Genomic DNA, 17,812 nt, shown 5'->3' on the forward strand with positions numbered 1-17,812 from the left:
TTATAAGAAAATAATTTTTAGATTGGTTTATTGATCGACTCAGAAAAATACACAGTACCTACTAACTATGCGGTATGACTTTTTAGTTATAAATATTTTATTTACCTATGTATTCAACTATTCATATTTAATAAACATATTTTTGACCTTCAAAAAACTTATAAATTACAAAATTAGTCAAGTATAAATTTTATTGAAGTTTACTTTTCCACATTCCAGCATTCCACGAACATATTTTTATAACATTAAAAGTCGACTGTCATGTAACATGCGTGTATGTCGATATAACCGCATTTCATACACCACACATGTCGACATGTGGAAAGGTTTATATTCTAGTAGCCCATGGTATCCTGGTAGTAACGTGTGTCCGGGACATCACATGACGGCATCCATTTTAATGTGACGTGTCAACGTGTGACATGGCGCACTGTCGGAAAAGTTTTGAACTGGATGGAAAATAAATCGTGGAATCGTTGGTAATACATGGGAGTAGATTTTATTTAATTTGTTTTATTTGAATACTGACTATGGGTGGTTTTTAAATGATTGGTGGATTTTAGCAGTAAATCAACCACCAATGTCTCATGGTGACAAAATGGCTCCATATAGAACGCCACGCCTCGTTCACAGACACTTAAAAGCACGGAAAGGCGAACATGCTGGACTGGCCTATCAAGGCAGCAGCGTTTGTGACGTTTGTTAGGGCTTCCAAGACGGTCAAGCGGCAAGTATTTAGATTTTTGCTTGAGCCAAGCATGTGGAACGTTTTCAATGCTTATACGATTTTATATTTTTGCTTCACGCGACGTTCGGAGTTCGGATAGTGTCCGAGAAATTAGAAAAGAGCTACTTGATTATTTAACTGAGCAAGCAAAACAAAACTATGTGCTTGCCTCTTGTGGCAGACTAGGACTTAAAAGGAATTTTTCCCCGTTGTGTCACAGTATATTCACAGGAGTGTGACTCAAAGGGAACACCGCTTGACCGTCTCGGAAGCCCGATGCAATGCATACGACGCGTGCTTGACAGAATGCAGTCAAACGTGCTTGTTTTGATCGTTTGCTTTGATACGATTTTTTTTTCACGCGGCGTTTGGAGTGCGGACAGTGTTCGAGAAATGAGAAAAGAGCCTTTTGCTGGCTCAAGCTGCTTGACGGGTGCATTAAGCTGCTTGATTATTTAACTGAGCAAGCAAAACAAAACTACGTGCTTGTGTCCCTTGTGTCACACTAGGACTCAAGAGGAATTTTTCCCCGTTGACGAGAACAACCCGCTGCTTGACCGTCTGGGAAGCCCTAGGCGTTAACGATGCAATGACCACGATGCGTACTTACAGCCGTACAATGACGACGAAGAAGAAAACCATGTAGCTAGGAATCAGCCTAGCTTATATTCACTCATCTGTGAAGAAAACAATGACGAAAGATGTTGCTTGTTAGAGTATTTTAATTTTTAAAGAATTCAGTATGTAAACGTAATGCAGTCAGAGAGATTATGGTGATGTATTCGCTTATACAAGCAAGCCTACAGCAGCAGCATAACGGCATAAAAGCTAAGGCTTGCAGCTTGCAGGCTCCTAAGTTTAGAGCCATAGCGAACAAAACGGTGTATGATGATCAAAATACTTTTTGTCTTTAATCCGGATGTTTTTGGTCCACTGAAACGGCCTAAAACTGTACTGGAATTGAGTCAAATTGATTTATGTGATTTTGATCAAAACGGTATATAAATACAATAAATAACATTTCAGAAGCTTTCATTTAGTTTTTTGCTCTTTATATAAAATTTTATTTCATGCAACACCTGACACCTCATAATATTTCTGATCATTGCAATGAAGTAGCCAACAGACGTTGCAATTAACAGCAAACTTCTGGTAGTAAATTATATACCTCTCACAATCGCCCCTTCAGGGGTCACGTCAGGGGTGGAATATCCAAAAGGGAAACAAACGGATGCCTTTAAGCGGGTACCGCCTACACGTCATTGTTTTCTGCGTTTTTTACCAGGAACCTAGAATTGCATTGGAGGATATTCTGATTCTGATTCCATTTGAAGATTAAAATTGTACAAAGGAAGTACCTACAAAGGGTTTCATTTTACGTTTCTATATCCACACAATATTATTATGTCGATGTTTCCATCGAACTGATTGGCGTGTGGAAGTCTCTACATAGAGATTTAATGGATGTCTATTGTCTATTGGTTGACGATGATTATGAATTATTATGATGATGAATAATGTAACTTGTACTATGCTTGTACTGTTGAAGCTCAAAATAGAAAAACTTTAGGATTAATGATATTATGTATGGCAGTATGATTATTGTTACCACATTGTTTTGCGGCTCGAAATACTTACCAGCAATCTGAAAATCACAATGGATAAAAAATGGAAAAGAAAATCTGGTCGAGCTAATATAACCAAAGTTTTATTTACAGATCCTGGGGTTTCCAAACGTGTACGCCTTTCGTACATACGAACGCAAGCAACGACGCACCCCTACCCAGCACACATCCACACTCCACCATGACCGAAGGGTGAGTCAGACGTATCTTCAGACCTCATATAGCCCTGGTAAATGTTAGCTGCATTACACGTGGTGTGTGCGGCCTACAACGGCCCTAATTTGGCAGCCGTTGCCCTCCAGTTAACCTTGACCTAGTCGGGCAATCTCCATACAAGGAAAATGATTTCAGGATTCCTCATTTATGACGCGCTTACTCTATTGTTTGTTTTGTTTTTTAATCTATTGTTGCTCGGCAACACGTATGGATCGATCTAGAGCAATAAGTGGAGCAATCTGGAGCAATTGTTTCGCATAACAATACTGAAATTTTCAGGTATTGCTGGGTATTGCAGTAAATTTTCATGTGGTCGTGACGTCTTAATTAATTAAATTGCCTCGAATTGCAAAATTTCAATTGCCCGTGTAGTACCTTTAGAGCCTCTATAACTCAACAGGTAAAGGAGTGGACTGAAAACCGAAAGGTTGACTACTCCTAGCACAAGCTTGATGCTTAGTTGGAGAGGAAAAGGGAATATTAGTCATTTAACATGGCTAATATATCTTTTTTTTTTTAAACCTTTAGCTTTCAACTACAGTGACTATAATTATGTTGTAACTTGTAATTATTATCATTTTACATAGTATAAAACTAATAAAGATATTAAAAATAATCATTTTACGTACTAATTAACATGTTCCCAAAATCAGATTCGATGGGCTGAACAGCTTTTCACCAAAAGTCGGGTGAAGCGATACCCATTTCCGGATCCTGACGAGAAGTTGCATCGAGTAAAAAGAATAGACACCGATACCAGAGAAACAGGAGATGAAAAGAATGTACGAGCTCTCTATAGACAACATGAACTCTTCAATGATGAATTGTGGGAATATGAATGGTATTTGGTACGTATCTAATTATCATCTCTGTACTATGCAGTAAACCGTCATGATATCCTAGTCTCTAGGATATACCTAAACTAGGATGGTAATGGATGAACCTAAAGACCTAGCGCGCACCACGGTAGGTAAATCGTACGTTTTTTTTCCGCAAAATCTGTGAACTGTAAACTACATAGAAGTGCGCGCACTGCGGAATTAAATCCGCACCGGAATTTGAGAGAAATTTTGAAATTTATGGATTTTAAAACGCACCGCAACTCAACGCACCGTGGTGCGCGCTAGCTCTAATGGTTAGATTAGAACGCATGGATCATCTCCAAAGTGGAGCTCGGCGTACAGACAACTCTGAATTTTCGGGTCTGTCCACGTTCGCGTTGCTGTTAACCAATGTTTCGTAACCAGCTACGAAATAAGATTTACACTCCGTCTTTTCGTATCCTATCTATATACATAGGTTATATATCTATCGTACCACGTATCAAAAATAGGGCCAAAAATTAGCCGGTCATCAATCTTCTATATATATAAAATTCAAAGTCCTGACTGACTGACATATATATCAACGCACAGTAGAGACATGAAATTTGGAGGGTGTGTTCTTTGTAAAGAGTAGGTATCCACTAAGAAAGGATTTTTTGAAATTCCACCTCTAAGTGGGTTAAATGGGGGATGGAAGTTTGTATGAAAGTCTATCATTTTTGAAGTTACATCGATGAAAATTGGTATTTAAGCTTTCGGTTAAAAATAAAAAAATACGTATTTCACGATTTTTGGAAATTCTACTACCGAGGGGGTTAAATAGGGGATGGAAGTTCGTATGAAAGTCCGTCATTTTTCAAGTTATTTGCATGAAAATTGGTATTTGGGGTTTCGGCAACAAATGAAGAAATATGTATTTCAGAATTTTTGGAAATTCAACCCCCACCTCGATTTTCTAAATTCCACCCGAGCGAAGCCGGGGCGGGTCAGCTAGTTCAAAATAAAATTATTATTATTAGGTATCTACCTAATTACATTTAGTTTACCCATTTTTTTGGATCCCTAGCAAGATACACGTACCGACTCCAACTTGCCTCGTCTGGATCTCAACGTGTTACCAGCCTACGCCCTCGGCTACAACGGTGGAGGAGTACGAGTGTCAATATTGGACGACGGAATCGAACACAATCATACTGATCTACGCGAGAACTACGTGAGTTTCATGTTGTCCTAGTACTTCGGGCAAAGATGTGCTTTTCGACAGACATGGTTTTTCTTTTTTCAAACGACACACAATCCAACCGACTATCGTGCGTTGCACAACGGCTCACCCACTGTGGTGTGTGTGGTGTTTGTTATTAGTCCAGTAAAATTAGCGTGTAATGCGTTATACATGCGTCGACTCGTAAGTTATTTAAGTTCAAGGGTAAAAAAAAAGTTTTTCGCGCTTATCTCGGTCCCCATTGCTAAAATGATGTTAATGTCCAATGTATATAAAGTAGATAGAGGATTGCCGCTATGCTCATGCTATATTCATGCGCTCAATCAACAGAGGGCGGTGAGCGCGCAGCGTTCAGTTAAATACGTGATGTTATGCATTATGTAAAATGTTATTAAATTCAATGTATTAACTGATAAATAATACAAAGTATTCAAAATTCAAGGTAGTATTTTTTTAGAATAATTATAATCAGTACCCAATACCCATATTGTGTAATGAGTTGATACTTGATAGTTAAGGTTTTAAAGAAAAAAAATTTTTTTTTTATAGCGAATTAAAATAAAAGCTTGTTTTTAAAAAGTTTTTACTTTTAATTTTTATGCTACTTAGCATGGACTGGACTATAATATCATCGACTAATTTGGCTAAAGAGTAAACTCCGACAGCTGCTTAACTTTCATGTAGCCCTAGTTCTCCCGGTTTAACATTGAACGTTCAAAACACAAATGGTGTGTTCTTCGGAAAAGTTTGTTTGGGGTTGGCTTTGTGCATTTTTTTTTTTTTTTTTTTTTTTTTTTTTTTTTTTTTTTTTTTTTTTTTTTTTTTTTTTTTTTTTTTTTTTTTTTTTTTAAAAGAATATTAGCCATATTAAATGACTAATATTCCCCTTTCCTCTCCAATTAAGCGTCAGGCTTGTGCTAGGAGTAGGTACGACAATAGTGCAACGGGCGGGGTTTGAACCGTCGACCTTTCGGTTTTCAGTCCACTCCTATACCGGTTGAGCTATTGAGGCTCTAAATTTTGTTGATCGACAGCTGCTTAACTTTCATGTAGTCCTAGTTCTCCCGGTTTAACATTGAATGTTCAAAACACAAATGGTGTGTTGTTTCTTCGGAAAAGTTTGTTTGGTGGCTTTGGTGCATTTTGTCGCAAATAACTTTCATGTAGTCCTTGTTCTCCCGGTTTAACATCTCGCGTTTTCTGAACCACCGGGTGTTCATCTTCATCGACAGCTGCTTATGTTGTCTTAGTTCTCCCGGTGTTCAAAACACAAATGGTGTGTTTGCCACAATTTTGCCGTTTAAGCCAAATTGATCCACTTGTAATGGATAAAAATGAAAATGATACTTGTTCTGTGGATATATTAATTGATAATTTAACTAAAGTCCCTAGAGGATGAAACACATAAATAAATCTAATTTAGTCTTATAGTAGATTATTAACTAAGGGGATAAAGCAGTGTCTTCTGTCGCGGGTGACGATTTAAATCGCGAGCGTAACGAAGGACTCGAGGTTTACTCCCGAGCGTAGCGAGGGTGTTAAGTTTACCCAAGACTAAGACAGCTTTATCACCGAGGAAAATACTCTACTTTTCGTATCATTTGCTACAAAATTAACACAATAATAATATGAGATAGACATTTATTAAACGTATTTTTAGAACATTAACTTATTTATAAAAATAAATTAAAATAAACTTAACGTTTATGTATTTGAAGAAAACAAAAACGCGGCAAATTCCTAGGCTATAATATTTTTTTGTCGAAAAAACAAAGGCATCAAACTCATACGGCCTCGTTGGTTTTCGTAATTTTAATTAAATAATTAATATTATTAATGTAGGTAAGTAAAATATAATAAGTAGGATAAAAAGAAATAACTGAATTTTATTTTGCATGCTACCACGTTCAAAACATCGTAGTAAACATCTACGGACGCCTAGTACCCTGGTAACTTCGCGGCCCATAGAACGATTGCGGCGCACTATCCGAGTTTGCGCATTATTTTGATGGCCGGGTGGCCCCTGTCAAATGGCCACTAGCGCCATCTATTTCACTTATAAGGAGTATTATTTTAGTTACATTATAATATTGTGCCTTACCCAACGCATTATAAAGCTAACTAACGGATATAACACCCTGTTCACCGGAGTCGACACTTAATATTATCATCTCTATTTTTAAAAAAAATAAAATATAGCCTATGTCTCTTAGGGATGATGTAGCTTTCCACCAGTGAAATAATTTTCAAAATTGGTTCAGTAGTTCCAGAGATTACCCCCTACAAACAAACTTATTTTACCTCTACATAATATTAGTATAGGTAGGTACTTACTTAGATTAGTATAGATAAGTCCACTAAACTCAAGTGTCTCTCAAGGTCGATGCTGAACAGGCGTCGGCCTCAACCCATTGTAAGTGCATTGTAAGAAAATTGGCTAAAACAAATAGTCCAGGTAGCTAAAGATACCTGTGAGGACAAGCCCGGGTAAGGAGATTCGACTTCGACCTCAAACGTGCTCAAACTCCATATCAGCCTGTCGCACAGCCTGTCGTTTCAAACCCGAATTTCGGACCACCATCCAAACAATGGTCAAAGTTACTCAGGCAGTCTAGGTAGGTACTAGGTAATAAATATCCATACAAATATTATAAATGCAAAAGTGTGTCTGTCTGTCTGTCTGTCCGTCTGTCTGTCTGCTAGTTTTTCACGGCCCATCCGTTTAACCGATTTTGACGAATTTTAGTGCAGAGATAGCTTGCATCCTGGGCAAGGGCATAGGCTACTTATCCCGGAAAATCCAAGAGTTCCTACGGGATTTTTAAAAACCGAAACTCACGCGGACGAAGTCGCGGGCATCACCTAGTAAACAAATAAAATATAAATTCTTTATTAAGGCAACAGAGACGGTCACATTTATTTTGTTAGTATAGACAATGCTTTAAAAACTATGTTAGTATAATCATTTTATTTTTACAACTATAATACTATAATTAAATAACAGTCACAATAAGGGCGCAAACAACAAGATTTTAGGATCACTTTCAAGACCACAGTTTTTTTATTAAAACTGTGGTAATTAAATACTTATAATAATTACTAGTTACCACCACACAGAGCAAATATCATTAATTAATGATTAATTATAATCCATACTTAATATTATAAATGCGAAAGTGTGTCTGTCTGTCTGTCTGTCTGCTAACTTTTCACGGTCCAACCGTTCAACCGATTTTGATGAAATTTAGTACAGAGTTAGCTTATTATATCCCGGGTAAGGCATACTTTTTATCCCGGAAAATTAAATTGTTCCCACGGGATTTAAAAAACCGTAAATCCACGCGGACGAAGTCGCGGGCATCATCTAGTTAATAATAATTATTGATCCATTAAACAGTCACATTCGTAGACTGGGAACCTTAGCCTTAGCATCTACTCGTGTGCCCTTTACCGTAAACATTTCACAGCTTGTGAAGTTTTAACTAGATTGTGGCAAAACACACCATTTGTGTTTTGAACACCGGGAGAACTAGGACAACATGAAAGTTAAGCAGTTATCGATGAACATTTGTTCGGAGATTAGATGTGAAATGGTGAGAACAAATAAAATGGGGTGATTCTGGTAGCCCTAGTGTTGTTCTACCTCTGGACAACCGCTTCACACTATTTCTTGGGACAGCCTGACATCAAAATCATATCTAGGGAACCGAATGTGGGATACTTTTTGTAAAATTAGGAAAAAATATTACACGTAGATAACCGTGATTAGACAAAAATAAATTTACTTACGTAATCCTGTAGGGCGATTGTCTAAAACCTGCATCAATCATTATTACAATCTCAATTGTTCTGATTGGCTAAATATGTGCGATTCTTGTTGCAACAATGCATTGTGGCCAATAGTGAGCGAGCATTGACCAATCAGAGATGATTGCGATCGTGACATTGTAGCTGTCAAACAACCGCGGTAGGGCCACAGGTCTCTTGTACCTATACTTACTAAGTACATGAATTTCAAACAAGTTAGACTATTGTAGCATCAGATATATCTAAGTCAACCCATGGACGTGATAAGTATATACCTTAGGTAGGTACCTAAGATCCATGATGGGTGAACCATTAAAATCAATAATTCTATTTTCTAGGACGCTGAGATAAGCTGGGATTGTAATGACGCAGACTCCGACCCTTATCCTAGATTCGATGAAAAAAATCGTAATTCTCACGGAACCCGCTGTGCTGGAGAGGCAAGTATAACTAACATACTAATCCATACTAATATTATAAATGCGAAAGTGTGTCTGTCTGTTTGCTAGCCTTTCACGGCCTAACCGTTCAATCAATTAAAAACTATGCTAGATTAACAAAAACGTTCAAGTATTTCAAGTATAATATTTCAATATGGTCGACTATACTGTTAGCATTGCATGTGATTGTTATAAAACTAGTGACGCATTACTCGTGAATTATTATTATGATCATGATGTAAATAGGAATGTTTGCTTTGATAAATTTGTTGAAGTTCTAGCTGAATGTATTAATTACAATATTGTTGTCGCTATAAACCGGTATCCGTATAGAGAGGCCTTCTTAGTTAAGGCAGTGCCTTTCAGGTTAAATAAATTCATATAATTTTGACGAAATTTGGTACAGAGATTGCGTCTCGAGGACATAGGCTACTTTTTATCCCGGAAAATCAAAGAGTCTCCACGGGTTTTTTAAAAACCTAAATCCACGCGGACAAAGTCGCGGGCATCATCGTACCTATATCATAATGTTTTGTGCAATAATGAATAACAATTTACCAAAACCAAGTTAGATGTAGCTAATCAGCTGTTTCATCATTAGATAGCAATGACTGCTAACAACGGAAAATGTGGCGTGGGCGTGGCCTGGGGCGCCAAAGTAGGAGGAGTTCGAATGCTCGACGGTCGTATCACTGACCGAATAGAAGGCGAAGCAATTGGTGAGTGACTACTCCAACTTTATTCACTCCTAGTACATTTGATCGCCATGTTGAGCTCGAAATGTTTCACCAACAACAACGATATGGCAGCTGTTCAGAGTGTCAAGGACAATAAAGATGGCGTCTAGCCTGGTGATCCTATCAGTATAATAACTCTGGTATTCAGTGATGTGTAAGTATCATAACTCTATGCTGGTATTGGTAGAAAAAATGGTTTATCGGAATTACCCCAAAGTCACATTCACCCACGGAACAGAAAATTCTGTTCCGTGCATTCACCCCAATGCACCACATTATAACACTAGGTAGCAGTGGCGTGCACAGTGGTTGAAGCCAGGGTAGGCATTAGTTAGGTAGAAACCTGTTTACTGGCAGGTCATAATGAAAAATATGCATGAGCTATTACAACTGGGGTAAGCAGTGCATTTATGCCTCTATGACCTACACGCCACTGCTAGGTAGGTACCTACTCTATCCCGCACATTTTGTTTCTCAGAAAATAAGTGATGTCAGGGGTTTCTGGGATCTTACTTATTTACTAAACTTTACGAAAACCTCTCTCTTCTTATGCTACTCGAATAGTAATGCTAAAATGTGACGTAACAAGCCAAAGTCCTTGCACACGCTCACGCGGACCCGTGCTACGTCCAGTCCAGACATAAACTGGATGTTCTTACGACATAGAGTTTTATTTTTGTTTGAACAGTCCATTTATTAATAACGCAAATTTAGAAAATGAGTGAAAATAAGTTCAAATAGGTTTTAAGAAAACTGATTTTTAACCGACTTCAAAAAAAGGAGGAGGTTCTCAATTCTTCGGAATCTTTTTTTTATGTAGGCTACTGACTAAAGTGGAAAATATTTTTTATGTTAAATTTTTTAGTTTTTTATGTCTATTATTATTTCTCTCATTTATTTATTTTTCTCATTTTTATCATATTTAAAAAAAAACAACAAACAATAAACAATATAATTGTTTATTATTATTATAATAATAAAATTTTTTTACAAAAAAAATAAAAACCGACTTCGTTACATAAACACTAAAAATTGAAAAATAATTTAATTTATTACCGAATATATTATGTATACAAGAGTTATTATAGTTCCATAATAATACTTTTGGTGCCGGTGCCAATTAGCTTTAGCTGCGCAAATCGTCTAGACTTCATATTTTTATGGGACTCCACAATGGCACCTCATTGGCACCGACCCCAAAAAATATTATTATGGAACTATAATAACTCTTGTATACATAATATATTCGGTAATAAATTAAATTATTTTTCAATTTTTAGTGTTTATGTAACGAAGTCGGTTTTTATTTTTTTTGTAAAAAATTTTTATTTCACAATTTTTAGTGGCCCCATGGAATTATGCTATGACTGGTTAAAATCTACTGTTTACTAAGCTATTACACTGATCGCGAGCAATTTACTCTTATCCGTTGAGGAGTTCCAGTATCTATCTTCGAAGATGTTCATCAGATCTTCACCAAATTGAAATGGGACCAACTTTGAAGTATACCCTTTTAAACAAAAAAAGAATTTTCAAAATCGGTCCAGGCGTTTTTGAGTAATCGGGGAACATACATAAAAAATAAAAAAATAAAAAAAAAAAAAAGATTCCGACGAATTGAGAACCTCCTCCTTTTTTTGAAGTCGGTTAAAAATATTTGTCGTTTACGCATTGTGACGTCATATTTTAATTAAGAGCCTCAATAGCTCAACGGTTAGAGGAGCGGACTAAAAACCGAAACGCGCCGCCGCGCCGCCCGGTTCAATCCCCACCCGTTGCACTATTGTCGTATCTTGACGCTTAGTTGGAGGGGAATGGGAATATTAATCATCATTGGCTAATATTCTTTAAAAAAATTGCTTATCGTACAGTGTGACATAAACTACCACTTTACAAAACACATCATTCCATTACTACAGTCCAAGATCCTATTAGCTACTCAATGGTCTACACTGGATGCTAACCACCACGGAACAGAAAAACCGACCATTTAACATTATTACTTTTAATCCATTGAAGGTTTTTTACGATAAAACCTTTAAATGTAACTCAGTGAAACAGCAATGTAGAACCAACTCTTATCTGCAGTTATCCCCACCATTTACAGTGCGACAAGGTTCTCTTGGCACTTGAATGACTTTTTTTAAAAAGAATATTAGCCATGTTAAATGACTAATATTCCCCTTTCCTCTCCAAATAAGCGTGAAAGGAAAGGAAAGAACAAAGGCTTAGATTATTCAAACACGAACAAAGGGGACACTTGACGGCAACGTTAGTTCCGATTTTCGCCACGCACCAAGTGTACTTTTGTTTAGCGAATCAAAAGGGCTCACAGAAAACTCATCATCGGATCGCGTCGCCACGCTCGCGCCTCGTTTCGATCGTGCCGACTTTCGACTTGAGTCACTTTTCGTCAATTTCCACCGGGAGAACAGAAATACATGGGAGTTAGCCTCGATATGAACCACCTAACGCCATCTTGTTGGAAATGTTCGTAACACTTGGGGAGACCGGAAAACTGAAAAGCGCCCGAAATTGCGAAATGAAAACTCACAGGTCCAAAATACAATAGTTTCTTTAAAATTCACCAAATACCCATGTCATGAAAATAAAAGTTATTGTTACTAGCAACGAACACAGGCTTCGCACGGGTATAAAACTTTCGTAGGGTTCTCTAATTTTTTTAATATAAAATAATGTAGCCTAATAACTCAGGAAATATGTAGGTTTTTTTGCTTTGTAAAAGAATTTTCAAAATCAGTCCAGTAGTTCCAGAGATTTACCCCCTACAAACAAACTTGCAAACTGTACCACTTTATAGAATAGAATAGAATTTATTATTTGCTGAATTTTTGTATACACGATGTTTACAATAAATTATAACTAAGTAGGTTTAAGATCAGAAATATTACTCAAAAAAAGTATGTTTCTTAATTACTTATAGATTATGTCAAATAACATAATTGTTGATATTATTTTTATTCGGAATAGTTAATCGGAAATCGAATAAAATGATATTATTTTGATATTATTTTTATTCGGAAATCGAATAAAATGATTTGTCACAAAGCCAACGAAAGATATTTTTTTCCACTTACACACACGCATACACACACGCACACACACACACACGCACACAAGCATACACACTGTTGTAATTTTATTATTGTATATACATTTATTCTAAATATATTGTGTTAAAATAGTTTTCATTTTCATTTTAAGTAATCTCTTGTGGCCTTCTGTTAAAACTAGATTTAGATTTAAATAATAATTATGTAATTTCGCTGTTGATTACTTTCAAATAAACAAAATAAAATAAAATAAAATCGCCCTTTTCAGGATACGCGTGGGATAAGGTAGACATTTACAGCGCTTCGTGGGGTCCAAATGACGACGGAAAAACTGTAGAAGGTCCAGGACGACTTGCTATCGAAGCTTTTCGACGTGGCGTGGAGAAGGTGGGCTCAAAGAATTAGTTTAAAAAAAAATCAAAATATTTATTTCAGTTTCACAGAATGCGTAGAAATTAGTTGTTTGTTGTTTTTAGGGTTCGTTCCGCACCTCAAAAGGAAAAAAGGAACCCTTATAGGATCACTTTGTTGTCTGTCTGTCTGTCGGTCTGTCAAGAAACCTACAGGGTACCTACTTCCCATTGACCTAGAATCATGAAATTTGGCAGGTAGGGTGGTCTTATAGCAGACATTAGTAGGGGGAAAATCTGAAACCCGTGAATTTGTGGTTACATCACACACAAAAAAATTAAATTGTGGTCATGAACTAAAAATTAGTATTTTCAATTTTCGAAGTAAGATAACTCATGTTCTATCTATCAAGTGGGTTATCCTATGAGAGGGCTTCACCTGTGCATTCTAAAACAGATTTTTATTTATTTTTATTACTTACATCATAGTTTTTGATTTATCGTGCAAAATGCCGAAAGACCCGTATACAATATACGCAGACAGTGTGCTGAAAAATAATAATGTACTTAAACATCTACTTAATCTGTTTGTTCGCTTAAATATATTTTCAGGGTCGGGGTGGTAAAGGCTCAATTTTTGTATGGGCGAATGGTAACGGTGGAAGTCACAATGATAACTGCAACTGTGATGGGTAAGTAACATATTTTTACATTCGCATAATTTTGTATAAAGCAGTTATTTATTTATTTATGGTTAAAATTCAAATAATATTCGACTACAGTTACTCCTCGAGCATCTTCACCATATCAATCGGCAGTGCTTCCCAGCAAGGTCTGTTCCCCTGGTACGGTGAAATATGTCCATCCACTCTTGCCACTGCATACTCTTCTGGTGCATACAAAGATCAGAAAATAGTAAGTTCAATTTCATCGTTAACACAGACATCACTAAAATTATACCACACTTCCACACTCCCACACTATTTCTCGACTCTAGTATCATAAGGTCGGGTGTGGATTTTTGCTACTTTTCAGGAGAGCCAAAACAAAAATGCTAGGGAAATCGGGTCATAATTTCTTAACTACTAGAGATACAATTTCAGTTGTTTTTGTAATATTTAACACTTAACTGTACCTATCATTAACCATTACTAGAAATACTTTATCATTAATAAATAAAATATAAACTCACAATTTCTTCAAAATGGACGATATGCGACTTTATGCTGGTAATATTCGTAACTGTGCTAAAAAATTGTGTGCATAAGTTGTAAACCGACTTTATGGCTGCAATTTTTACTATTACAAATTTGAAATAAAAGTCGGATCTATTACTTAATATTTCATAATACGTCTTAACTGATTATACATAAGTAATATTCGGACAAAAGATCACAGTAGTTATCTCACAAAAATCATTTAGGAGTTTTGTGAGATAGCAACAATGTACCTATGTGATTTTTCTGAAACTGATTAGTTAGATCTGAAACATAATAATTGCATTCGCCCGATAGTCTGACCATTGCATCCGTGTAAACCTTGTGACTTCTGAATGAATGAAAATAACATTTACAAATTCACAAATAAAGCCCATTAACTAAAAACAACGGCCAAAAATTGGAAAAAAAAATTACAAAGTAATTAGAAACCTACAGTGGGCCAAACATTTTTTGTGGAATTGCATACATGACGGTTACATCAATATAGAAATCTAAAACATGCCAACATAGCCTGATTTTCCTTATAATGATTAGGTACGTAAAGTAAGAATGGAGGTCAGCAGGTGCCTACTGCAAAAGTTGGTTATATTTTACAGTGGATAATGGTTTCTCATTATGTCGTATATTGGTCGAAAGCGGGGAAGAATTTTAAGTTTATATGTACCTATAACATACTAATGAAATACAAAAAAGTCTTCTTTAAAGTAGTTTTTATAAAATAATAACACCCAGCATTATTGCGTTAGTTGTAGCCAGGTAATATATTCCGAAATCTGAAAATCCCCGCCGTTCTTATTTTTTTTTTTTTGATATAACAAACGGTCCTGATATATCACCTTTGTAAAGGGATGTGGTCTTTAAAAATATGTTGTAGTGCCAAATCAAACTTATCAAAAAGTTTTGTTTCCTTCGCATGTTCTTGTAAACTGTGACCAATCTCTTAGTTTAGTAATCTGCATTGTTTTCAGCTGTTCCCTTTTTTTCTATTTGTGCATGGATTACATCTTACTCCACGTAGGTACATTTTGCATTTTAGCATAAAGCTTGTGATTTATCATCTTTTAGTGTGGTAATCCTTATAATAATCATAAGTAAGACATAACGATTATCATGCTCCGATTATGACTGACACAATTATCAGACCACAAAGTCAATTCTTCAACAATTTCGAGAATACTTTGTTTCTTCTCTAGTAGATTAATGAAATAAGACAAGATACTGTTTTATTCCTTCCGCTGCAGCTGATGTTTGCAGACCACATTAAAGTAGCAACACTGCTGGTAGCATCATGAATCGTTTTTAAGGTGCAGAAACTACGTAGGTATAAGGATTTACTGTTAGTCAAATCCGGCATTGCCACTTTTGTAATAAAAAAATACTTTCTGCTTTCTTGAAAATTCCATTGCTTCTGTTTCGACTGTTCTTTATAACAGATACTTATTTTAACTGTTTCTTTCGTGTTTTAGTTAAGTTTTTTATTTTTTTACTTTCACTTTTATTAGTTGTTTAATTAATAAATTAATTTATACTACATTTATATTTAAATTAACATAATCTAAAGTTCCTATAATTAGGTATGTTTCGTTAGAATCACTATCATCACATATTGTAGGTACCTTATAATTTCTGCTCTCGATTAATATCAAATTCGGTCGATTATAAGACGGGTAAAGAAGAAAATAATTGATTAGGTACTCTAATTTTTTAAGGCTACCTTAAAAACCTAGTTTTTGAACTGATGATTTGAACTGTGATTCATAAAAAACACCATAAATGCACGGTTTTTTGCTTAGTGGGGCTTTATTATAATATATGTTTAGATTTCCATGGTGTGATTTTCGTGGTCCTAAAAGATTTTCTAGTCTACATTTTCAGAGCTTTATTCTGGCTCTTTACTTTTTTCCCGCAGTTTAGTCCAAAATTTTGGTGAAATAGGATGGATCTCTTACCTATTAATCACATCAACTTTAATGTAGTCACAAACAAAAAGCTTTATTTCAACTTACTTCCATGAATTTTATTGCAAAATTATTTATATTACAAGGCAAAAAGTCTTAAATGATTCACAGTCCAAATATTAATACAAAAAATTCGAAGCATAACATCTGTTGTGATTTTACCTAACAAAATTATTACATATTTTTGAAGCAGAAGTGCGTAACTGCAGTACCAGCTAGTATTACAAATAAACTTATTTCGTAGCATAATGGTCGAACTCAAAATGCATCTATCATTTTTCTCCATTGCTTTGGTGCATACATACGCAAGTCAAAAAATATAATTATGGTTCTCCAAATTTTTAGAATGTGTTCAGATACGACATTATGCATGTATTTATCTTTGCAACGAAAAGAGATAGAAATACTGGTGTCAGCTTGGCAGAAAGAGCCCGAAATGCTCATTACCTTTATGTAAAAAAGTGAGTTTGGTCGGAAGTACACATCCGACCTTATGATACTAGAGTCGAGATTTATTCTACTCGAAGTATAAAGTATTTCTTACCAAGTAATGCACTCCTAGTATCAGATTCGACAGATTGCGAAAAGGATTCGTGCTTCTTTCTGTTGTTTGTTTGCCCTTGCCTGCCAGCTGCCTGCCTTGCCTTGCCGTCATTCGTTCGAGTCTGCGACATTGAAGTCATTTGATAGGTCGTTTTCAACTTTTCAGTGTTTGCAACTTGTTCCAAATTGCAAACACCGAATCCACTCTGACCGAATGGTGTTAATAATTAACAGCAAGGGTAACAAGTTGTAAAAATGAAAAAAAAACGAAAAATAAAAATACTTTTTATTCATCTAAACTTTTACAAGTATTTTTGAAGCACTTTTGAAACATTTGAGTTTGTGTTGAACAGTTTGTACCTACGATGCAATTTTTTTCTTCTGGGCTTTACACAGATTAGTCAATGCCAAGGTTTGTAAGATGAATTAATCACTAAGATCCGTTTAGATAATTTTGATTTTTAAAATTTTAACTCGTTTTGATTTTTATCGTCTATCTACAGAATACAGAATGTTAGATAAGACAGCAATTTTTTTCTTTCAGGCAACAACAGATACAAATGATTCTTGTACACTGGGCCATACAGGCACATCGGCCGCAGCCCCTTTGGCTGCCGGTATTATCGCTTTGGCTCTTCATGCAAAGTAAGCGTAGACATAGATACATTCTGTATTATATGTAACTTATTGCGCGCCCCGCTCTACAACCCAATCACCTTCTGTTCTGGGTGCCTGGTGCACTTCGACCGCCCGTTCTTTCTACGCACATGCAAACTGTAGATCCCCTTCGGCGGTGTTCCCACTAGAATCTAGATCAACATGGGGTTGGTACCCGCCTGCTCAACTAGCTTATCTAATAAAAATGTAACTAGTAAAAATGATTTCGCTAATTATTTTTCTATAATATTCCTTGAAGTACGAGGATGGTTCTTACGGAGAGAAAAATTAAAAAAAAATCCTGAAAAACAATCGACTGTTAGGCGGTACGAAGTTCGCCGGGTCAGCTAGTTTTTTATAAAAAACCGCACCAATAACGAGCGATGCCCCAGACGACTTCCCTAGCGCAGTG

General features: G+C 36.0%; 1 protein-coding gene across 1 annotated transcript in view; it reads left to right on the forward strand.

Moving 5' to 3' along the window:
- The window catches only part of LOC117990211 (neuroendocrine convertase 1-like), a 36,554-nt gene that overhangs the window by 12,070 nt on the left and 6,672 nt on the right, over positions 1 to 17,812 (forward strand). The window contains exons 2-10 of the mRNA XM_069504339.1: positions 2,446 to 2,544; positions 3,222 to 3,416; positions 4,459 to 4,605; positions 8,760 to 8,865; positions 9,467 to 9,580; positions 12,941 to 13,059; positions 13,635 to 13,714; positions 13,805 to 13,937; positions 17,288 to 17,388. Of these exons, the coding sequence (XP_069360440.1) occupies positions 2,446 to 2,544; positions 3,222 to 3,416; positions 4,459 to 4,605; positions 8,760 to 8,865; positions 9,467 to 9,580; positions 12,941 to 13,059; positions 13,635 to 13,714; positions 13,805 to 13,937; positions 17,288 to 17,388 (1,094 nt within the window). The remainder of the gene's footprint in view (positions 1 to 2,445; positions 2,545 to 3,221; positions 3,417 to 4,458; positions 4,606 to 8,759; positions 8,866 to 9,466; positions 9,581 to 12,940; positions 13,060 to 13,634; positions 13,715 to 13,804; positions 13,938 to 17,287; positions 17,389 to 17,812) is intronic.

The sequence above is a fragment of the Maniola hyperantus genome, chromosome 17, assembly GCF_902806685.2.
Source record: "Maniola hyperantus chromosome 17, iAphHyp1.2, whole genome shotgun sequence".
NCBI classification, from domain to species: domain Eukaryota; kingdom Metazoa; phylum Arthropoda; class Insecta; order Lepidoptera; family Nymphalidae; genus Maniola; species Maniola hyperantus.